Below are 25,661 nucleotides of genomic sequence, written 5' to 3'. Positions count from 1 at the left end.
GGTTTACAGTCATAACTGATAATGATGTGTGAATACTAAATTTTTTAGGTTGAAATTTTTATTAAGGTTTTGATGTGAATATAATTTTAACACATTTGCTGCCAACTACGAGTATACTCATAGTCGGTATATGAGCCTCACAAGCCAACTACGAATATTATTATTATTACTATTATTACGGGCAACTCCAGGGAGTCATTGGACTCATCGAGGGAGGCCCCAAATCATATTCATCACAACTATTTGACATTCATACAGTATCTATCATACCTCGCCTTAAACTCATTCACTGTCACAGCATCCACCACAGACTCAGGAAGCGCATTCCACTCATTCACCACTCTAAAAGTAAAGAACCCAGCTCTAACATCTTTACTAACCACACTTTTGCCCAGTTTCCATGGATGTCCCCTAGTCCTCCCAAAACCAGCCCTGTTCTCAAAAATATCTTCTGAATTAATTTTATAGAAACCCTTCAGTAATTTGAATGTCTCAATCATATCTCCCCTCCTCCGCCTATCAACCAATTTTTGCAACCCACAAATCCTCAACCTGTTCTCATATGGTTCATTCCACAGACCTGCTATCATCTTGGTCACTCGCCTCTGGATCCTCTCCACCTCCTCCCCATCAAGAAGAAACCTAGGTGACCAAATCTGAGCACAGTAGTCCAGATGGGATCTTATCAAGGCTCGATACAGAGGAACAATAACCTGCTTGTCTCTGCTTGTCATCGTATTCTTCAGCAACCAAGTGATTTGATGAGCTGTTTTGGTCACTTTTGCAATGTGTCCCCTAAATTGAAATTTAGGGGATTTCAATTTACTCATATGTTGATTACCATGTGGCTACGAGATTACCTGTACTGGCCTTGAAGAAGTGAAAGTGCTTGGCGTGCAGTAACAAACTATGGCCGAGGAGCGTGGCAGCGAACGTGTTAAATGAAAGAAAGTGGTTGGCCTGTGAAGCCTCTGTTTGCCAAGTTTGTGGGTGAGCTGTCTGTGCTGATGTTAACCATAAGAATGGGGTATTGGATTTGTGACTTTTTGGGTCCCATATTGAAAAGATACAATATTTTGTAACTCTCTGTTTAGCTACAAGATATATGGGAAAACTATTTAGATATACAGTTATATCTAAATAGTTTATATCTAAACTATTTAGATATAAACATAAAAAATGTTGTAAACGTGATAATGAATAAGAACAATAAGCCATCTCTGTCATGCGAAACGTGTAACCATAGATGCTAGTTTGGTTTACAACGTTTTTTATGTTCCTTTTAATTTGCATTTACTAACTTTCATATCTCCGTAATGCCTTGAAAAAGCCAGACAGTTTGCTGGCGAAACTGGTAGGTTTTAATAAATGTTTATTGTAAAATACTGGTCTGTATTAATAAAATTGTATTTCTATTATAAAAACGACCAAAAATGTATACTTTAAATAGTTTAATGAAACACAAAGTTCGGTGCATGGAAAGAGAAAAATGCAGAAAAGCAAAACTTTTGAACCACTTAACGTTCCTTAAACGTTGCAGGGAATTCTCCATAATTCCTAAGTTCCTTATAATCAAAGGTCATATCAACTCTATATCAGCTAAAAAAATTTATCTACGCACTTCATTAGCGCTTGTTAGAGAAAGGATCCAACACACGAGATACGAACTTAATAAAAGTGATAGTAATTGCCGCAAGTTCTTTGATGAAATTTCCAACAACGTAGAATACACCATATGGAATCAACTAGACCAAATGATACAACGCAATTACGAAAAAACTTTCAAACTTTATAAGGATAAACAAATTAGGAAATTCAACGAACTTTACAAGAAAAAATATCGGACACAAAACAACCTCCCGGATGACAAAGTGATTTTCAATTTGTCAAATCATAGCCTCACAAGAAATGAATCTGATATTCTAAAAAAAGGTTTTAATTTCGTGATTACGCCCAAAAACATTCCTAAAATGGATTTTATGTGTGGAATTGAAAAAGGCCTATATCCACTACCAAAAAACGTTGCCGACACTATTAGATTCAAAAGTACAATAATCCTAGCCAAAGCAAAACAACCTGTTCTCAACACGTCTCCTTATGATAGAAAGGCAATTCTCAACTTGAAGAAAAATAAAGATATCATTATTACAAAAGCTGATAAAGGAAATTCTACAGTTATCCTCAACTCTAAAGATTATTATGATAAGTTAAACGTATCACTATCAGACACCTCAACTTATAAAATCCTAGACAGAGACCCCACAATTAAAAATCATAATGAAACAAACCAACTAATCAGAAATTGTAACAATTGGCCAGAAGAAGTGAAGAGAACACTAAAATCCTCACATCCTATCACCCCAAACTATATGGAACACCTAAAATACATAAACAGGATATACCTCTCCGTCCAATAGTTGATGGAAGATCATCACCAACCTACCTTTTGGCAAAGCATCTTGCAAACTTATTAAATAATAAAATAAGATTAACAGAATCTTATATCAAGAATAGTCAACATTTTGTAGATAAACTCCAAGCCATTAAGATTGCACCAACTGACATGCCAGCCAGCCTAGATGTTGTATCCCTTTTCACCAATGTTCCAGTAGAAGAGGTAATAAACATCATCCAAGACCTCTTTTCTCTAGACATCACACAGATGTTTAGACACTGCCTTCAATCTAATTTCTTCAAGGTTAACAACACCATATACCAACAATTAGAAGGCCTAGCAATGGGAAGCCCACTATCACCATCTTGTGCAGACCTTTTCATGGAAAAACTTGAAAAAGAAATTCTCTCTGCAATCTCTCCGAGACCATCTACATGGTGGAGATATGTGGATGATATATTCATCATATGGCAAGACAGCTTAGACAACCTTAAATCGTTTGTGGATAAAATCAACTCAATATATAGCAAGATAAAATTCACTCTGGAAGTAGAAAACAACAACCAACTGCATTTTTTAGATATTTTGATAAAAAAACAACCTAACAGTGTCAAATTATCCATTTACAGAAAGCCCACAGATACTGGAAGATATCTTCACTATACTTCAAACCATCACAAGTCACACAAACTGAGTATTATCCACATGTTGAAACATAGAGCCAAAAAGTTTATATCAGAAGAGGAGGATAAACAGAATGAACTCTCATTAATAGCCAACACATTATTGATTGGCAAAACAGCTCCATGCCATATCTCGATGATGACTACAGGCATCGTGTATTTAAGGAAGCCACAATAGTACTAATAACCGGCGGAAACCTCAACAGAAATCAGGGTGTAATTCTAAACAGTTCGTGGAAAAACTTGATCCTCTCTCTCAATCAATCTGAACTACAGCTAGCCAGTAATCACATTACAAGTCTACAACAAACACGCATGCGTGATAATGAATAAGAACAATAAGCCATCTCTGTCACGCGAAACGTGTAACCATAGATACTAGTTTGGTTTACAACGTTTTTTATGTTCCTTTTAATTTGCATTTACTAACTTTCATATCTCCGTAATGCCTTGAAAAAGCCAGACAGTTTGCTGGCGAAACTGGTAGGTTTTAATAAATGTTTATTGTAAAATACTGGTCTGTATTAATAAAATTGTATTTCTAGAGGAATCTTAAATTTTTTTAGATGCCAAGGAGACAATGGTTGTAATGTGTATATGCCAAGAAGTCTTGTTAATCCCAAGGAGAGAGATCTTATCTTGCCTAGAGATTTGGTTTATCCTCTTGCACATCCTGGAGCATGTGCTGTTTCTTATGTCTGCAAAATTTTATTTGCACGTATCACAGGTCTGCTGCACTCGACTTGCAGACCATGCAATACTCTTTTACACAGGATTAAGTAGAAGACCTGTTTTGCATGGAAGTCACTGTAGGTGTAAGATATGATAATTTTTTAGATGTTGATTGTGAAGTTGATGCTGATTACAAGCAAAGAAACTGTTTGCAATCAGCATCAACTATGTAATGCTTCCCTCGCCTCAGTAAATATGGCTCAATTAATATGCCAAAGATCTGGGAGATAGTCATTCTGAGACCACATTTAGCCTGACTTTTCTAATTAAGTTTGTTTTTATCGAGTTCCTAGATAAGACATTAATTTTTCATTTTCAGTTTGAATTGTTTATATAACAATCTAAACAAGTGCTTTGTGTTTTATCACATTTGTATTTAGTACCCTGATGTAAAAAATTCAGCAAAAATTAGTAATGCAATAACTGTTTTTGTCTTGGTGTTGTTTATACCATAAAGCACTAAGTTTGAAAACACTTATGCTGAATTTCCCAAGCTGATTGAACCTGGCTTCAAGACCTACTCAGTAAATCACCATCCTTTGAGCTACTATTTACCATCTGTAATTCCAACTTGTTTCCCATTAGAACTTCTCTCTATAATTCTTTTCTCAGCATTAAACTACCACACTTGTTTCTAGTTATGTGATGCATTATATGACAGTGCATTCCAATCATTCATCATTTTCCATGCAAAAAAAAACTGCTTCTTACTCCTTCCTTATATAGCTTTCAGGGATGAACTCTTGTATTCCCCCAATCTTCCACTATTTTGTGAAAAAACCATTTCAACATTAATCCTCTAACAATCCCTTACTAAGGGATCAACATTACAAAGACCAAAAACTTTTTTGGTCAATTGCTTTTGCATCCTCTCCAACATCTCCTCATCCTTTTCAAAAATCAGGTGAACAAATATGTGCACAGTTGTCCATGTGTGGCCTAATCAGAGCCTTATACAATGGAACCAGAATCTCCTTATACATTGTACATTGAAACCTATAGAGAATTCATGACTAAACAAACACATGTAATAACCACAGCAATAAGTTTTAATAAGTAAATATTTCATCCTAAGTATCTTAGGACATTGTCAGTACAGTTAATTCAAACAGTACTAGGAATAACATACAGTTAGGGCTCATGATTATAATGGAATCCCAATATGCGTTCAGTAGCGTGTTATAGAATTAAATTAAAATATATCTGGAGTAAAAAAAAAAAAAAAAGATTATAAGATAACATATATATTAAAAAAAATTATATTTTTGTATGAATTTAGGAATAGCAAGACGTCATTACGGTTTAGATTTGGTCTGTCAGAAACATCAACACCATATCTGTTTTATCAAACTGCAGAAATCTGGCCTCGCACAACATGAAGTTGAAAACCCAAACCATAGGATCCATTGGAAAAAAAGACCAAACTTCTACATAGATCTTTATATAAACATGAACGTTTATATAAAGAAAGTGCTGAAGACCTACTTCACAGACCAAATCTAAACCATAATGATGTTCTTGCTATTCCTAAAGTATGGGAAATTGTCATACAAAATTGTGTAAAATAATTTTTTTTATATATATATGTTATCTTATAATCTTTTTTTTTTTTTTTCTCTAGATATATTTTAATTTAATTCTATAACACACTACTGCACACATATTGGGATTCCATTGTAATCATAATCATGCGCCCTAACTGTATGTTATTCCTAGTATTGTTGGATTAACTGTACTGACGATATCCTAAGATAGTTAGGGTGAAATATTTGCTTATTAAAACTTATTACTGTGGTTATTGCATGTGTTTGTTTAGTAATTACTTCTACACGTTAGTGTCCTCCGGATCATTTACAGAATTCACAATTTTGGCAATATGTCTTCTAAATTTCAGAATCTTATCCACAATCACTCCCAAGATCTCTTATTTCCTTCACCTTAAACAATATATTCCCACCCCAAGAATAAATTCTATATCCCATCTTTGTTTTCCAAATTTTAAAACCTTGCATTTTGCAACGGGGTGCTTAAGGGTCAAAGCTGTATAACTGAGAGGAGACCTCCACATAGCCTTTAAAGGAATGCGGAGAACCGACCAGGGCTTCTGACCTAATGTCCAATCCTCACCTTCTCGTGGTGCACCATGTTGGGTATCTACTTCGATACTGAACGGACGTGGATGGGCTGGCAATTTGGGATTTAGCCGACCAAATTGTATTCTTATTGGTTAAACCAAAATATAGAATGATGGTACAACATGACAAAATTTCATGCCGGCTGGGGCGTCGCCCGGTTAAACAAGGCCCCCGTTGTTTTCGCCAGGGAACCAGGGCGAACAGCGAAAAGTCAGCTACTGGAACAAATCTGAAAATAAACCCCAACTCAACATCACCAGAGTTAAAGATCGGTACTATCAACGTAAGAAGCCTGAATGGCAAAGAAATGGAGCTAGCTGAGGAATTAGATAAGTACCAGATCGACATAATAGGGGTGACTGAAACAAAAAAGACCAAAACTGGTGAGATCTTTCTGAGCAATAAATACAAAATGTTATATTCAGGCAATGACAATCAAGGAAAAGAAGGAGTAGCCATAGTATTCAACACAAAATACGAGGCTAATCTTCTTGAATGGTAGTCAGTCTCAAGTAGAGTAATGTGGGCAAATATGAGAATGGGGAACTGGACAATGAGACTTATTTGTGCCTATGGTCCCACAGAAGGTTCTACTAAGGTAGAAGTGGAGGAATTTTTTGAGGCTTTAGAAAAAGCAACTGACACAATGAAAAATGAAAAGTTGGTCCTTGTTGGGGATCTAAATAGCAGAGTAGGAAATGATTGCGAGACATACAAAAATATTTTGGGAAAATTTGGAGAAAAGAGCAAAGCTAATAATAATGGCAAATATCTGTTGCATTTCTGCTCAGGACATGGACTGGTTATTACTAACACCATGTTCCAACATAAAAATGTGCACAAATTCACATGGAGAGAAGAGGCTAGGAATAAGAAAAGTCTCATTGACTATATTATTGTTGATAGTGGTGTTTTCTCCCTGGTGCAGGACACCAGAGGGTACAGAGGATTTGAAATTGGAAGTGATCACTATTTAGTCTTGAGCAGGATAAAATTGAATTTCATATTGAAAAGAATAACATGTAAGAAAATTTTAAAGCAAATAAAAGTTGAGCAGCTCTCAGATGTGAGCTGTAGACTAAAATACACAAAGATTATTGAAGAAAAAATGAAAGAGTTGGAGAACAGGAATCAAACCTTGGAGATTCAGTGGCAAACTCTGAAGAAAACATTGATTGATTCTGCCAGAGAGGCATGTGGTGAGGTTGTCTGTAAGGATAAAAAAATCAGAACTCCCTGGTGGACACAGGAGGTTAAAGAGGCAGCGAAGGAAAAGAAGAAAGCATACCAAAAGTTCCTGTCAAATAAGTCAGCTTGTGCTCTTAGAGAATATAGAGACAAATGCAAGAATGCTAAACACTGTGTAAAACTAGCTAAACAAAAGCCATGGGAGGACTTTGGCAAGAATATAGAAAATAAATATCAAGAAGGTGGCAAAATATTCTGTAGGTTGTTGAAGAAGCTTAAGAATGGAGGAAAGAGTGCTATGAAAGGAATTAGAGATAATAAAGGTGACATGAAAACGGGAGAAAAAGATATCCTTGAAGTATGGAGTAATTACTTTGAAAAACTGCTAAATGAAACAAGCAGTGATGACAGCACAGTGGTAAAAAACATTGACTAGGCATGCAGTCAGGAATACATATCCATACTTGAATTAGAAAAAGCCATCAAAGGCTTGAAATGTGGAAAGGCAGCAGGAGTAGATGATATTCGACCAGAAATGCTGAAGTATGGTGGTATAAGAGTCTTACAGTGGCTGCACTGCATAGTTCAGAAAGCCTGGACAGAGGGACGAATTCCCGATGATTAGAGTAGAGCTCTCATAGTACCCATATATAAAAAGGGTAATAAAACTGCATGTGAGAATTACAGAGGTATTTCCCTACTGAGTGTTCCTGGCAAGATCTATGCAAGTATACTTGAGAAACGGTTGAGAAGAATTGTGGAAGAAAAGCTTGGTGAAGAACAAGCTGGATTCAGGCCATATAGAGGCTGTCAGGATCAGATCTTCACTTTACGACAAATAGTCGAGAAAGCATGGGAATATAACAGAGATCTGTATTTAAGTTTTGTCGATTTGGAAAAGGCATATGACAAGGTGCCAAGAGAGAAGCTATTCAATACGCTGCAGTTATATGGTGTCAATGGGACATTATATCAAGCAATACTTAGTCTTTATTTGAGTTGTAAGTCAGCAGTTAGAATTGAAGGAAGTACAGGAAGATGGTTTAATGTTAAATCTGGTGTGAGACAAGGATGTACATTATCCCCTCTGTTATTCATTATCTATGTGGATCACATTATGAAGGAAAGTGGTATTAAACATGATATCAAAATTGGAGATGTTAATGTCAGCTCTTTGCTTTATGCGGATGATGTTATACTTCTAAATAAATCCGCTACAAGTCTGCAAGATTCTCTGACTAAATTGAATAGCTGTTGTAATAGATATGGTATGAAGGTCAGCAATAAAAAGACAAAGACAATGAAAATAGGCAGAATCATTGAAAATGTCAACTGTGTTGTGAATGGAGAACCTGTGGAACAAGTAAAACATTTCAGCTATTTAGGCACGATTTTTACTGAAGATGGTAAATTAAATATAGAAATAGACAACAGAATCAGCAAAGCTGGTATGGTGGGAAGTCAATTGAATAAATTCATATGGAATAAGAGAGAAATTAGTCGGAACACTAAATTAGCTGTATACAAGACAGTGTTCAAACCAGTTTTAACTTATGGATCTGAGAGCTGGGTCAGAAGTAAAACACTTGACCAAAGACTAGAGACCACAGATATGAGAGTCCTGAGAAAGATTATAGGCGTGAACAGATGGCATCGATGGCAGTATCATATTAAAAACGAGGATATTAGGAAAGAACTTGACATTGTCAGCATCCAGGAATGCGTTAGCAGAGCTAATCTCAGGTGGTATGGTCACTTAAACAGAATGGGCGAAGAAAGATTAGCAAAACAAGTGTTCTCTGCCAGGTTGGTAGCAAAACGACCCAGAGGAAGACCAAGATATAGGTGGATTGATACGGTACAAAGTGCTTTAGACGATAGAAATATAAGATCTGATAATGTTGGAGTGTTGACAAGTAACAGACTGATTTGGAGGAAAATTGTATATAGGAAATTAATAATGATGTAATTTTTTCATGTAGTACTATCATATCCTGTACACCCCTTGAAGGTACATGGCAGGAATTTGATGATGATGATGGTGCATTTTGCAACATTGAACTGGCATCCCTACTCCACTCCTGTGCCCAATTACTAAGTCTCTGCCAGTCTTCTTGTAAGGCCACAACATCTTTTCTACTCTTCATAGTTTTTTCAACTTTGCATTATCTGCAAACAAGTGAATATCCTCATCCAAATCCTCCCTAATATCATTAACATACAGGTTAAACAGCAATGGCCCTAAAACAGATCATGCGTCACACAACTAGTGACTTTCCTTTTCTGGGATATTGCTCTCCCATACACAACTTGTTGATACCTATCAGACAGCCAATCTCCAACCCAATGCACTAGTCTAATATCCAACCTCATCTGCTCTAGTTTGACTATCAACTTGTCGTGTGGTGATCTATCAAAAGCCTTTGCAAAGTCTAAGTATACTACTGTGTATCCGTCTCCTGCACGAATGCTGTTGTCACCTTCTTATAATAAGTAAGTGGATTACTAAAACATGACCTCCTTTTAGCAAATCCATGCTCTCTGTCAAAGATAATACCATTGTTGTCAACCCAATTCTGAATCCTGATTCTCACATGTCTCTCCAACACTTCAACCACAGCGCCTGACACACAGATTGTCCTATAATTTGATGCTTGTCTTCTGTCATCACCTCCTTTATGAAGCAGTACAATCTTGCCTTCTTTCCATTCCTTTGGAACTTGATCCATTGTAAGATGTCAACCCCCATCTCAGAGATGACAATTCTCAATACCTTCAAAATATGAAAGAATAGAATCCATGTGAAAGCAGGTAGTGTACTGCGAGACTCACTACATAAATTACATTCATTTGCACATAAATAATATAGGAAATGATTAGAAAAGCTTGTGTTGATAGATCATGTTTCATTTATTTTAACAGTTTTAATTCTCAACACAAAATTAATAAAGTAATTAATATTTATTTAACATATTTTCTGATATTTTGCTGGTGTTTGAAGGGAAATGTTCAGTTGTTTGCTGATTAATGCAAAATTGGGTAGTGTAATAGTTAATCAAGGTGAGGTAGAGATCTTGTAAGATGATTTAGGAATAGGCAGATGATACAGACAAAAAAAAATGGGGGAGTGCAAGTGTAAACTTTCATTTTAGGATGAAAGATTACAAGCTCTTCCATATTGATAGAACCGTACTTCAAGAAATCGAAGCTAGGGATTTGGTGTGTTGTTGGATAGGTAGTTGAGGTTCAGAAGGCATTTTGCAAAGTTGACCAATATAGCTCATAGGATTACTTGGTTATTAGAGAACACAATAACAAGCAGTGATAAGAAATTATCATTTCTGGAATTGCATGCGAAAAAGAGGCTATGGAAGAGATATAAGGAGACAGGTGAAGAGATGCATGAGGAATATAACACACAGGCCAGAAGAGTGACTAGTGTGGTAAGGAAAGCGAAACTGGAATATGAGAGGAGATTGGCCCTAAGATCCAAAGAAAATCCTAGGGAATTTTTTAGCTATGTGGCCAGTAGGAGGAGAAATGACTGTGGAAGAATGATATTGTGGGATAAAAATGGGAATAGAGTGACTGATGCAGAGGACATAGTGGAATTGTTCAATGAACACTTTATTGGAGTATTTCATCCTAGAGGAGTCAGTTTTAATGCTAGAGGGATAGGACTGGTACGAGGTCTGGAGGTACAGGAGGAGAGTGTGTTTCAGATACTGAGTACTCTGGATGTCAGTAAAGCTGTGGGACTGGATGGTATTTCGCCACGAGTTTTGAGAGAATGTGCTAGGGAATTGACAGTACCTTTAATGTGGCTTTTCATTGAAAGTCTGGCTTTGGCAAAGGTGCCCAGGGAATGGAAGGAAGGTAAGATAGTGCCATTGCATAAGGGTGGTAACAGACTGGAAGTGTCTAATTATAGGCCAGTCTGTGTGTCATCAGTAGTTGTTGAGATCTTGGAGAAAGTAGTGAGGGACCATGTACAGCATTGGGCAGATGAGGGTAATGTTATCTGTGAGAATCAACATGGATTTGTGAAAGGACGCTCTTGTTTTAGCAATATGCTAGCCTTTTGTAATAAAGTTACAAGAACATTAGATGAGGGAAAGACATATACTGCAATTTTCTTAGACTCGGTGAAGGCATTTGACAGGGTGCCACATGATAGGCTGATATTTAAGTTGCAGCACATGGGTCTGGATGTCAGATTGGTCAACTGGATTCAGGATTGGCTGTCTGATAGGTATCAGAGAGTTGTGTATGGTGGAGCAGTTTCCAGGAGGCAGAGGGTTACAAGTGGGGTCCCACAGGGCTCAGTACTAGGACCTATATTGTTTAACCTTTATATCAATGACATAGCCAGTGGATTGCAGGGGGATATTCAGTTGTTTGCGGATGATGCGAAGCTGGGAAGGATTATTAGTAATAGTGCAGATGTGGTAGCCCTGCAAGAGGATTTAAATAAGCTAGATAGATGGGCAAATGAATGGGGGTGTCAATTTAATGCAGCAAAATGTAAGGTCTTGAGGTTTGGGAAACATCGATGGGATGCTGCATACTCTATGGGAGGAGTTATACTGGAGGAAGTAGGGGAGACGAGATCTGGGGTTGATGATTGAATGATTGATAGAAACCTGAAGTTTAGGGGACATATTGCAAAGGTGGTGAAGGTAACACAGAGGATTGCTGCTATTATGAGAAGGACACTGACCTGCAGAGATAAGAGGGTTATCATTCCATTTTATAAGTCTCTGATCAGACCACACTTGGACTATTGTTCTCAGATTTGGTCCCCAGGATTTGAAGGGGATAAATTAACTGTTGAAAGGATACAAAGATGGATGACAAAGATGGTTTCAGGACTGTACAAGGATAGTTATGAGGATCGGCTGAGAGAATGTGGACTGCAGAGTTTGGTGGATAGAAGAAGGAGAGGTGATATGATTGAGACTTTTAAACTGTTGAGAGGTGGTTACAGGGTTGACATTGGGGAGTTCTTTCGCTTGGTTGATCAGCGGGAAGGAGTGATGACAAGAGGCCATCCCTGGAAGTTACGAAAGGAAACTGTGAGCAAGAGGGTAAGGAGTGGTTTCTTTGTGTGGAGGGTGGTTGAGCCGTGGAATGCATTGCCTGATGAAGTGGTGGGAGCGAGAACGGTCAGTGAGTTTAAAGAGTGGTATGATAGACTTTGTGTTTCTCAGGAGGGGACCTCCCCTCGATGAGTCTTGACAGACTTTATGTCTTAGGAAGGACCTCCTTCGAAGAGTCTTTTGACTCCTTGGAGGCCTGAATAATAATAATAATAATAATAATAATCATTTCTGTTGAAAGTTTTTTCATTTGGTTATACTATAAATTAAAGATGCCAAGAAACTATATTCTTGGCATCTTAATTATATAAGTATTATTATCTAAGGTGTATGTAGACTATGTTTTTTGCTTGGACAGTATTGAATGAGGAGAATGAGTTGCCAGAGTCTGTTGTGAGTGCTTTGTCAATCAGCCATTCATTTCTAGGAGAGGTATAAAAATTTTGTGGGTATTTGGGTCTTCCTCAATGAGTGTTTGAACTCCATGAAGGTACCCATGCAATAATACTAATTTGTTTTATTAGGAATTCTCTGGTGAGTTTTATTTAATCAGTGATAAAATTTAATAAATCATAATTTCTTGCTGATTTTCCTTAATAGTAAGCATCTGCCCATAACTGTACTAATGTAGAGCCTCCATAGCTCAGTCAGTATAGACGAAGCCCTTTGGTTGGAAAGACCTGGGTTTGATTCCTGTCCGTGACGTGAGGAACTTTATCTGGTCTCTTTCGATGAAAGGTGAGTTAGCCAGTCTCATATGGAGGTAGTGGGTTTTTTTCACCTGGAAGCTCTGGTTTTTCATTCCCCAGAACAAGCAAACTGGCCTCATGATCCTGACTGTAATACAGTAAGTAATATTTAAGATGGTCCCTTCCAGCCATAGACCTGATTTGTCTGCTATGCCAGTCCCAAGCTTGGATAAAAATAGGGATGGATTGAGTTAGTGCCATACCTCCTCATAAAAGGGGCTCACAGCCATTGTATCATCATACAAAATAAAAAGAAAAGTACTACTGTACTATATGCTTTGTAATCTCTATATTGATATTAAAGGGATGGGGAGGGAGTCAAGGAAACAATATCTCACAAGTATCCATATACAGATGAGTTGGATACCCCTTTCTCATTTCATTTCAACATTCAAATTTTTTTTAAATGCATGTTTAAATTTTCCTTAACTGTAATGATGCCTTTTTTATATAAGGAAGTTATTGAAATTGTTAATGAAATGCTACTTTTGTTAAGGCCAAAGATAAAAGCGGTGCAGCACATCTTTTTACACAGTTCTGCCATAAAACAGTAAATGAAGAAGAAGAAATCGCACACAAACTTTTGGGAGAACAGTTTCAGGTAATTAAATTATCAGTCAAGTATTCTTGATATATATTAAGGTTGTTTATGTATGCTCATCAGATCCTATATCATTGTAATCTGCTCTCAGAGAATTTTTTTTACTATACTTCATATTCATTTTCTGTCTTTATTGCTCTCCAAATTCCGATAATTTATTGTAACCTCTGTTTTTCTGACGCTTACTTTTCTATAGTCAAAATAGCCAAACACTGGCTATTTTGACTTAGTCATCTTCCTGCGAATATCAAGTAATTTTTATCCTTACAGCACCATTGGTAATTCAGATCAAAACCTCATCCAAGCTTTCTTTTCTACAGAATATCATTTAATCAGACATTCTTGGTCATAAGTCCTCTGGTACTACAACTGTGACAAATGGGATTACTTCTTCCCATGGTCTGATAGTGTTTCTGCTCTCCTGATCCTTGATCTGAATAGCTGAAGTAATTCATGCTTGAATAAGCACCTTCATTCCTCCACATTCCCCTCCCTCTTGCCAAACTCTTGAAGATTACTCAACCTTTGTTTCCCCATAAAATATATAAAAGCAGCCAAGAAAAATATTTAGCATATCACAAGTGGCTTGAGGAAAATATTCCATCTTTGCAATTAGCCTATTCAGCAGTTCAAAAACCAAATCTGGCTTTGAAAGAATCAAATACGAAACAACTTCTCCTGTGCAACTGTATTCAAGCTGCCTTCTACTCTGTCATGACTGTTGGGTATAACCTCTGTCCTCTCATACTTCTAACTCTCTCTCAAATCCAGATGGTACCATTATATCATCGCTCAAAGATAAGGTTGACTTCCTGTCATCCTTGTTCTTCTTCTAGTAAGTGAGACCATCTTCCTTTGGGACTTTAGTGTGTGGACTAAGTGGCTTTCCTTCTCTTTTTCATTGGTAAATTTTACAGGAATGCCCAAAATATTGCCATTAGCAGTGACTTTACATATTCCATTTGTCCACAGAATACCAAATCATCTCTACCTTAGTTCTTAACACCTTGACTATTACTTAACCAGCTGAAATCACTTTCCAAATACACTGATGTTGGTTCTCTGTTTGGTAACTCATCCCATAAGCTCATTCAAGTTTTCTTTATTGTATGTTGATGATATTCACCAAGCTCTTATTAGTCTTATGCACTTTGGCATTGCAAGGGTGCAAAGGCAAAAGAGCCAAATGTAACAAATTCACTTTTGTTCAAAGAGCAGTTGAGCCTTCTGATCCCTTCCTAATAAGGCCACTGGACATAACTTTTGTTCAGTGTTTCCATCCTTCTTACACCAAGTTAGTACTACAGGAAAACCTTGCTTAACCTGAATTCGATATGCACAATAATCGGTTAACGCGAGTGAGTGAAATGATACTATTTCCCACTTTAAGTGAGAGATTAATCAGTTAACACAATTTTTTTATGTTATGCAAAACTTCTTGTTGCCAATCTGCAGCGAGTAGCCACATTTTTCAGTGTAGTGGCAGTGCAGTGGGTGGTGGCCGACGGCACTCAGCAGTTGACTCAAAGCTATCATCGCAAGCGCACGTGCAATCTCTGTTCTCTTGCTCAATCACTTTTCCTTCATTTTGTTTTAATTTAGATACCTATAAGGCTTTATTATATTCAACGCCTGATATGGAAAAGAGAAAGACTGATAAAGAAAGCTGCAATAATAAAGGAACCATGTGGCAGAAGGTCTTACCTCACTGTGCAAATGATTTCATTGGTTTTAATAACCCAGCCAGCTGATAACATTTTTAAAGAAATCAGCACAACTGGAAAAGAACTTGGATTTAATGAACTGAATAATGAAGATGTGAGAAACTTGCTCAATTCCCATAGAACAGGTAAGCGAGAATGATCTCCTTCAACTAGAATAACAGCATATCTATGAAGAAGATGAAATTAGGAGTGCAAACAAGAAGAGAATGTTACGAATAAGAAGCTAACTGCAATAGAACTTGAGCTAGTTTTCAATCACATTGAGCATGCTAAGGAAATTTTGTTTGATGCTGATCCTGATATAGAATGAAGCTTCGAAGTCCGCTGAAATCTTGATAAAGTGATCGCTAGCTATTGCAAATTGCATGACAAGATGAAAAAGTCTAGCACGATTCAAACATCTTTACTTAATTGTTTTGTAAAAAAGTAGCTCAATCAAATGTTTAGTCATTAAATGAAAATTTAAGCAAGTGATTTTATTAACTTTGATGATTTTATCTTCTAATATAGCTTATAACATACTTTTTTTTTTCAAATTTACACTAACTGATGGATGAATTATAATTATTCTTATTGTTTATTGTATTTGCTTAACACAATTTTGCTTAGTGCACATTAATTGAGGATTAATTAATTGCGTTAAGCAAGGTTTTCCTGTATTGTATCAACCAAAGATAAAAAAGTTCTCCTACTCTTGTGCTGATGACCAAAACAAAGTACCACTCATTCGTGCATTACTGAGAACTGCTCACTGCATACTTCCCTTAAGGTTTTATTAGAAGAAAATAGAAAGATGATGTCAGAAAATAGTCACAAAAGAGCTATTAAAATTAATATCAGGAGACTCCTGAAATCTTCAACACCAAGCCATTTGGTCCTGATAGTATAATATTCCTTCTGTTGTGCTATAAAATTAACACAATTGAGTTTGGAGTAAATTTTTAGAATAATTTTATTACAATTAATAAAATTTCTCCAAAATTAACATACATTCTAGTTGCCTATTCCTATTCTATGCTGCCTTTTCAATCCATTCTGCTCAACAAGCATCTCCTCAGCAGCATTGAAACAAACCAGAAGCAGGAAAAAGAGTTTTCACACAGATTTCAAAAATATAAAAATTCGAGGGAGTGTTGGAACCAGGGATAGAGAGATGTCAGGACAGCAGGTAAGAAGGGGGAAACAAAAAAAGAAAGTGTTAGAGGGGAGAGTGAGGGATGTCGGTGAGCAAGGAAGGAACAGAGTAATAAGAGGTGTGATGTATGGAGACTCGATGAACTGTGGTGTGCAAGATAGAATACCTGAGGAGTCTAAGCCTGGAGGAATGATAGAAAGTGTGGCTATAGCAATTAAGCAAGGAGCAGAAGTGAATGAGATGATTGTGATGGTGGGCACTAATGACTTCAGAGGCAGTGTGTATCGGATGGCAAGAGATCTGAGATTCGTGCATGAGATTATACGGAAGAAGACTCACGGAAGAGTGTAGAGAAGAACATTAATAATGAGTGGTATGATAGCTAGAATGTGTCAGAAGAGATGCTTGGAAGGCATTTGAGGATAGAAGAGAACTGTATGTGAGAGGCTGCTTGCATTTGAATGAGGAAGGACTTAAGCATCTGGAGAGATTGTGCTGTTCTCTGAATGAGCCAGTGTGTCAATGCAGGAAAACTATAATTATCAGGATAGATGCTAGCAGAGGTGGCCCTCTTGTAGGAATAGGTGCTTGGGAGAAGGGGGAATACATCAGGTAATGCTGAATCCAGTGGAGTCGGGAAATGATAATGATAGGTATAGAAGCAGACATTTTTATTCTCTACACTAATGCCAAGAATATCCAGAATAAAGCAGATGAATTGGTAGCTCTGATAGCATTAGTCAGTCCAAAGATTATTGGGATCTCTGAGACGTGGTTGACAAAAGATGATATACTAATAGGAATAGAAGTAGCAGGGTACTGAATTTTTTGACAGGATGGGAAGGAAAAATGCAATGGTGGAGTACTGCTTATGATATGTGATGACTTACGTCTTCTCAGAGTTGGAAGATTTGGAGAGCAGTGACACTAATGGTTTTGAAAAGCATATGGTGTGAGGTAGAGGTGAGCAAGATTGGATATTTAATGGGCTGTTGCTACAAGCCAAGGAGCACAGAGGGTGAGGAGCATTTTCTTCTTCCCAATTTATACTGTCGTACATTTTAAGTACGACGGTATAAATTGGGAAGAAGAAAATGCATCTAGTAATAAGGGAATGGAATTTCTAGAATTCCTGAGGGACAAATGTGTTAGGTAACATGTAGTAGAAGCAATACAAGGTTCAAGAGTTTTGGATTTGGTCATAGTATCAGAAGAGCTGATTATAACTGAGATGGCATCTCTTCCCCCATTTGCAGTGAGTGACCATGTGGTTTTGACTTGGAAGATGAATAGACATGCAGGTGTATCAAAGAGAAGGAAATGCATGTTCAATTATAAGGTGGGTGATTATAATAGCCTTAGATATCAACTTAGAGCAGTTCCATGGAGGGAGGAATTAGAAGGGCAAGATATCATTAGTGCTTGGGAAATTATGAAGGAATATTTGTTAGCAGCAATAGTAAGCTGTATACCAAGAGTGAAGAAGAGGACACAATTTGGTGTAAAGTGGATGACAAACAATATCAAACAGGAACTGCAAGTTAAGAAGAAGTTATGGAAGAGATATAAGGAGAGGGGTGGAAACAAATGCATGAAGAAGAATATAAGACTCAGGCCAGGAGAGTGACTAGTATGGAAAGGAAGGTAAAACTGGAATATGAGAAGAGATTGGCCCTGACATCCAAAGAATATCCTAAGGAATTTTTTTGCTGTGTGGCCAGTAGGAGGGAAAATGATTGTAGAAGAATAACATTGTTGGATAAAAATGGGAATAGATTGACTGATGCAAGGACATAGTGGAGTTCAATGAAACAGTTTATTGGGGTAATTTCCTGGAGAAGTAGGTTTTAATTCTAGAGGAGGCAGGTTTGAAGTTTAGAAGTGCAAGAGGAGAGCGTGTCTCAAATACTTAGTACAATTATCCCTTGATTAACGTGATTAATTAATCCTTCAATGTTACCGCGTATATCAAAATCACGTTAATCAAATGTAATAATCAATGGTAAAAATTACAATTCGTCCATGATCGATTACGAACCATGAAGAGTAGTGAAGATGTTGTGGCCTTACAAGAAGACGAATAAATTGAGTGATTGGGCATGGAAATGGGGATGTGAGTTCAATGTTGCAAAATGTAAGTTTTAAAATTTGGAAAACAAAGATGGGATGCAGAATTTATGCTTGGTGAGGATATATTGTTGGAGGTGGAAGAAATAAGAGATCCATTGGTGATAGTGGATAAGGATCTGAAATTTATGGGACACATAGCCAAAATTGTGAAGACAACACAAAGGCTTCTGGGAATGATGCGGAGGACACTGACGTGTAGAAGTAGGGAGATTCTTGTTCTGTTGTATAAGGCTTTTAATAGGCCACACATGGACTATTGTGCTCAGATTTGATTACCTGGTTTTCAGAAGGATGAAGAGATGTTGGAAAGGGTCCACAGGCGATTAACTAAGGTAGTTTCTGACCTCTGGAATGCCGAGTATGAGGAAAGCTTGAGAAGATATAATTTTCAGAGTCTTGTGGACAGGAGGAAGAGGGAAGATATGATAGAGACCTACAAGTTGGTAAAAGGTTGTTATAGGATCAATTCTGGAGAAGTTCTACAGAAAATAGTGGGAGATCGGGGAAGAACCAGAGGTCATCCCTGGAAACTATAAAGAGGGAGTGAGAGGCAGGTTTTTTTCGTGCAGAGTTGTAAATGATTGTAATGCATTGCCTGAAAGTGTGGGTCTGCAAGGAGTTTGAATGTGTTCAAGGCACGGTATGATGAGCTGTGTGTGAGATAAAACGACCTCCCAGATGAGTCTTTGATGGTTTGGTTGGTTTATAGTTTATTTGGCACAAAAACTACAAAGGTCATACTGTGCCATACATAAAGGTTACAACATTAGCATTTACAGAAAATTGTAAACAATATGTCTCTACAAGAATCTAGTTTCACAAAGCAGCATCTCTAGGTAATTAAAGAGGGCACAGCAACACACAAGGTCAGAGGTTGTTACAGTAGTGCAAAAATTGTTAACAATATTAAGTTAATACATAATATATGAAGCACTAAGCCAAGGAATGCAGTATCTACATATATGTAAATCTCGTGGAAAGGCTTAGACGTTGGTTCTACATTCTTACTAAATAGCTTAAGGAAATTACAATACAATAGAATATACATTAAAATAAATTTTAATACACTTCCAATATTTCGGCAACGTCACGTTGCCATTATCACAGGAACTTAAATACAAGACACGTGCACGCAAGCATAACACACAGTAAATGAGGAACAAAGCAGGAAGCTATTCTTTCTCCTAAAAGTCCTGATGGTTCCCCCTTGCAGGCGATGTTGGTATTCTTGCCTGATTGGGCTGAAGGTCTTCTGATGTGGGCTTCCCAAATTTGGGGCAGTCTCATGCAACCAAATTTGTTAAGGTTTGGATTGTTTCTTAGGGCTGAGGCTGATTCCATGAATAGCCTTTCATATTTGAATTTACTATTTGAATTCGATAATTATTGAATTCAAATATTTTCATATTTGAATTCGATAATACGGTATACACCATATTATCGAATTCACGATAATATGGTGTCTTATTGTGGCTTTCTTCCACAGTATTCTATGGTGAGCATCCAGCGCATGGTCTGCAAGACGAGTGGCTGTATTGGTGAAACCGGATGTAGTCCTTGTGTTCTGAAATTCTGATATTAGTTGTCCTGCCTGTTTGGCCAAAGTAGGACAGCTTACAGCTGCAAGGGACTTGGTATACACCAGGTAGGTCTAGGGGGGGGGGAGGTTGGTCTTTAGTGGAGTGGATAAGGGATGCCAATTTTTTATAAGGTCTGTAACAAGAAGTTAGGTCATGTTTTTTTAGGATTTTTGTAATTTTTTCCGAGGGGAATGGTGATTGATTTAGAGTAATCCTTGTTGTGAAGGGGGTGGGGGTTTACTGGTTTCAATATTTTTTGGGGGAGTAGCCATTGGCTTTGTTGAGAATGTGGTTTAGTTCTGTGGTTAGGGCATTGTCATTTGAACAGATAAGTTTAGCTCTGTTGTGTAGTGTCTTAATGACTTCATATTGTTGGGAGGGAGTGGGATTGTTGGTGAATGTATCTGCCTGTATGGGTGGGTTTTCTATAAACTGAGAAAACCAAGGCTCCATCAGGCTGGCAGGTGACTTGTGTGTCTAAGAAAGGAAGGCAGTTGTTTTTTTCTTCTTCCAGGGTGAACTTGATTCTGGGCTGTTGATTGTTTAAGTGTATTAGGAAGGACAGGAGTGCATCGAAGCCATGTGGCCAAATAGCAAACACATCATCAATAGCAAAGCCAAATGGTTGGTTTTTGTGGGGCAGAGTTTAAGGCTTTCTCTTCAAAAGTCTCCATATAAAAGTTGGCCAAGGTGGGGAGAGTGAAGAACCCATGGCTGTCCCCTCTATTTATTTGTAGAATTTTCCTTGCCAAACAAAATAGCCTGAGTTCATTTAAACTGACCGTTACGTGTGTGTTTGAGTGTAAGGTTTTCTATGCTGGCTTTGAAGTGGGCTGAGTTTTTTATGTGTGAAGGTGTGTTGCCAGTGTAGTGTGTGAGGGCTTTGGCCAAATGTTTAGCTAGTTTGTATGCGGGGGAATGAAAGCCATCCACTATTTGACCGTAATAGCACATTTTCTTTATGTAATTTTTAGGAGTCCATATATACGGGGGGGGGGGGGGGGGGGGGGGCAATATATGGACTCCCAAAAATGGGAATCCATATATTGGCCTGTAGAAGTCACTAACAAATTAACCCCCCCTCCCCCGTATGGAGTAAACGGTTCAGCCATGGGTTCTCCACTCTCCCCACCCTTGGCCAACTTTTATTATTATTATTATTAAACAAGACCTCATGGAGTCAAAGACTCATCTAGGAGGTCCTTTTATCTTACACACACATCTCATCATACCGTGTCTTAAACACATTCAAACTACTTGCAGACACCATGCTCTCAGGCAAGGCATTCCAATCTTATATGGAGACTTTTGAAGAGAAAGCCTTAAACTCTGTCCCACAAAAACCAACCATATGGCTTTGCTATGTTGATGATGTGTTCGCTATTTGGCCACATGGCTCTGATGCAGTCCTCTCCTTCCTAATACATTTAAACCACCAACACCCCAGAATCAAGTTCACCCTGGAAGAAGAAGAAAACAATTGCCTTCCTTTCATAGACACACAAGTCATCTGCCAGCCTAATGGAACCTTGGTTTTCTCAGTTTATAGAAAACTCACCCATACAGGCAGATACATTCACCAATATTCCCCCCACACACACAACAATATGGCGTCATTAAGACACTACACAACAGGGCTAAACTTATCTGTTCAAATGAAAATGCCCTAACCACAGAACTAAACCACATTCTCAACACTTTCTTAGCCAATGGCTACCCCCCCCCCCAAAAAAAAATCCATAAAATATTGAGACCAATATACCACAACCCCCTCCCCCTTCATAACAAGGATTACTCTAAATCAATCACCATTCCCTCTATCCGAGGCACCTCGGAAAAAATTACAAAAATCCTAAAAAACATGTAACTTCTTGTTACAGATCTTATAAAAAATTGGCATCACTTATCCGCTCCACTAAAGACTACCCCCCCCTAGACCTACCTGGTGTATACCAAGTCCCTTGCAGCTGTAAGCTGTCCTACTTTGGCCAAACAGACAGGACAGCTAATTTCAGAACACAAGGACTACATCCGGTTTCACCAATACAGCCACTCTGGTCTTGCAGACCATGCACTGGATACCTGCCATAGAATATGGTGGAAGAAAGCCACGATAATACACCGTAGTAAATTCAAATATGAAAGGCTATTCATGGAATCAGCCTCAGCCCTAAGAAACAATCCAAACCTCAACAAATTTGGTTTGAGACTGCCCCAAATTTGGGAAACCTACATCAGAAGTCCTTCAGCCCAATCGTCCAAGAATACCAGCATCACCTGCTAGGGGGCACCACCAGGACTTTTAGGTGAAAGAATAGCTTCCTGCTTCATTCCTCGTTTACTGTGTGTTGTGCTTGCGTGCACGTGTCTTGTATTTAAGATCCTGTGATAATGGCAACGTGATGTTGCCGAAATATTGGAAGTGTATTAAAATTTATTTTAATGTATATTCTATTGTACGTTGTAATTTCCTTAAGCTATTTAGTAAGAATACATATATGTAAAATTATAATAGATGCCTTTATAGCAGTTCAAAAAAATGGGCAAAAAAGGGATTATTATACAATATGCATGGATGAAATTAAATTAGCAATACAGTATAAACAGAATTACTAGAAAGTACACAAATTGGTAAGATGTCCTACAGCACTACATGATTATTCGAAAAATAAAGTAGTAAATAAGATACATACAAAATGTATGTTAAGTGATGCAGTATCTACATATAAACAAAATTACTGCAAAAGTTTCAGCAGTATATAAATAGATAACTATAGGTTAACATATGTATATACAAAACAAGTCAAGGAAAGCATTCTCTACATCTAGTAAGATTACTACAAACATTATTATACTAATACTTAAAGAGTCAGAAAGGAATTATTATACAGCATTGATGCATAAAATTTAAGTTTAGCATTATGGTATTTACATATTAACAAAATTACAGCAGGGTGATACAAATATACAACATCAAGGCTTATGGTAATACATAATTGGTCAAATTTAACCTAATGAATAATGAATAATATGTATGTATAAAAGTTAAGTTAAAAAAATATTTACATATAAACAAATTTATGGTCAAATGTGTTTGTATAAATTAATTCTTTCTAAAAAATTAAAAACATCATGCATTTTGCCTGAGTCTGCTAACATTTCCCTGAGTGTATATGGCTTGGTTAGATAGGTGAAAATTTCATTCCTCTCTCTCTCGTATAAATTTTTGACATTCGACCAGAATATGATGAATAGTGAGATGTGTGTTGCATTTTTCACATATGGGAGGGTCATCAGCTCTCAGTAAATGAGAATGCATAAGGTGACTGTGGCCTGTGTGGAGCCTAGCAAGGACAACCGCCTCCCTTCTCTTTGTGCATTGACTAGAATGCCAGTGTTTAATTTCAGGTTTAATGTTATATAATTTGTTTGTTGATGCTTCTTGCCATGTTAACTCCCACTGAGCAATTAGCTTTGATCTTATAAGTTGTCTGTAGTCTGTATATGGAACTGTCAAACAGTATGTGGATAAGGTATGAGCTGATTTAGCATCTGCATCCTCATTTCCTTTGATTCTGATGTGGCTGGGAAGCCAGCAGAACTGAACCGAAATTAAGGATTTTCATTTTGTGAAGCAGGTGTAGCACCTCATAAAGTACTGGATACGGATTATACATAGGAGAGGAGATAGTCTGTATAAATTATACACTTTTGGTAGCAGTTTTCTTTTATATGCACAAGTGCAAGCTGAATGGCATGTAACTCTGCTGTGTAATTACTGCAGTCTGGTGGGATCTGATTTGAGATAATAATGTCAGGAAACACAGCAGCATAGCCAACAGAGGTGTTAGTTCTTGAACCATCAGTATAGATGGGTAAGAAATCAGCATGTGCTGCTTTGTGTGCATTAAACAGTTGCAGGTAAATGGATGATGGGGTATAAGATTTCTGTAGCTGACAAAGTGAGAGATTGCAGGATGGTGTGCAAACCTGCCATGGAGAAATGCTGTTATGTTTGGTGTAGCTAATGTTATCAACATTTATATTAACAGCTTGCACAGTTTCTTAATATGCATACCAAAAGGATGTATAGCAGTTTGATGTGTGTTATATTGAGCTTCCCAATGCAGAGAGAAGATACTATTCTATGTAGGGTGATATGGGAGAGATTTTATTTTTAGGGTGTAATTAAGAGACAACTGTTTCCGTCGAAGTGATAGAGCTGGTTCATTTGCTTCAACATAGAGACTTTGCGTTGGTGAGATGCGAAAGGCACCAGTAGCTATCCGTATACCCTGGTGATGGATGGAATCCAACCATCGTAGGTTACTTGGTCTTGCTGAAACATAGATTTGGGACCCATAATCCAGCTCTGAACTATAAGTGCACGATAAAGATGGAGCAATGAAGCTCGATCAGCATCCCACTCAATAGAGGATAGAATGCAAAGGAGGTTCAAAGTGCTTTTGCACTTTTCTCTTAGTTGACGAATGTGTGCTAGAAATGTGAGTTTTCTGTCAAAGATGAGTCCTAAGAACTTGGTTTCTGTAGCTACTGGAATAACAGTATGTCCCATTCTCAGTTCAAGATCTGGGTGATGAGTGCGTTTTCAACAGAAGTGTACGCAGACACTTTTTTCTGTTGAAAACCTAAACCCATTATTAAGAGCCCACAGAGAGACATGATCAATTGCTTGCTGAAGTTGTCTTTCAGTTACCCTCATGTTGCGTGACTGGCAGTAAATTGTGAAGTCATCAAAATATAGAGCATTGTCTACAGTGGGACGAAGCTGTTCAATGATTGAGTTAAATTTAATAGCAAAAAGGGTTACACTTAAGGGGGACACTTGGGGAACATCTTGTTCTTGATGATATGGTTGAGATAGCGTACTTCCCACTCTGACTTGGAAAGTTTGCCTGGACAGAAAGTTTTTAATAAATATACGGAGGTGTCCTTTGAGACCTAGGTTATAGAGGTCTTTTAATATGCCATATCTCCTGGCTGTGTCATAGGCTTTTTCCATGTAAAAAAAACTGAGACAAGAGATGTTCTCGCTTCAGAAATGCATCTCTTATACAAGTTTCTAACTGAACTAAATGGTCTAAAGTTGATCTATGTCTAAGGAAACCATATTGTGTATTGGAGAGAAGACTGTTGTTTTCTAAATACCAGAGAAGTCTGGCATTAACCATTATCTCTAGTATTTTACAAAGACAGCTGGTCAGAGCAATGGGTCGATAATTATTTGCTTGTGTTGGATCTTTTCCTGGTTTTGGGATAGCAATGACAATTGACTTATGCCAAGAATTTGGAAACTCTTCCTCTGCAAGTATTCTATTGTATAATAAGAGAAGAAGATCCATAGAAGATGATGATAGATGTTTTATCATTTCATAATGGATGTCATCATGTCCTACTGCACTAGAGTGAGATTGTAGGAGACCTTTTTTTAATTCCTCCTTGACAAATGGCTGATTATATGGCTGAAGAATGTTGGTAGAAAAATTAAG

At 37.5% G+C, this 25,661-nt stretch overlaps 1 protein-coding gene across 1 annotated transcript in view; it reads left to right on the top strand.

The window, feature by feature from the left end:
• Positions 1-25,661, top strand: part of LOC150108781 (protein-lysine N-trimethyltransferase SMYD5-like) — a 397,190-nt gene that overhangs the window by 145,679 nt on the left and 225,850 nt on the right. The window contains exon 5 of the mRNA XM_090414210.1: positions 13,478-13,582. Coding sequence (XP_090270336.1) covers positions 13,478-13,582 — 105 coding nt within the window. The remainder of the gene's footprint in view (positions 1-13,477; positions 13,583-25,661) is intronic.

Source organism: Typopeltis vanoorti, chromosome 2 (genome assembly GCF_054136105.1).
Source record: "Typopeltis vanoorti isolate ZY-2024b chromosome 2, IOZ_Tvanoo_1.0, whole genome shotgun sequence".
Lineage (NCBI taxonomy): Eukaryota > Metazoa > Arthropoda > Arachnida > Uropygi > Thelyphonidae > Typopeltis > Typopeltis vanoorti.
Note: the sequence above shows the minus strand (reverse complement) of the source record. Positions and strands in the feature narration are given on the sequence as shown.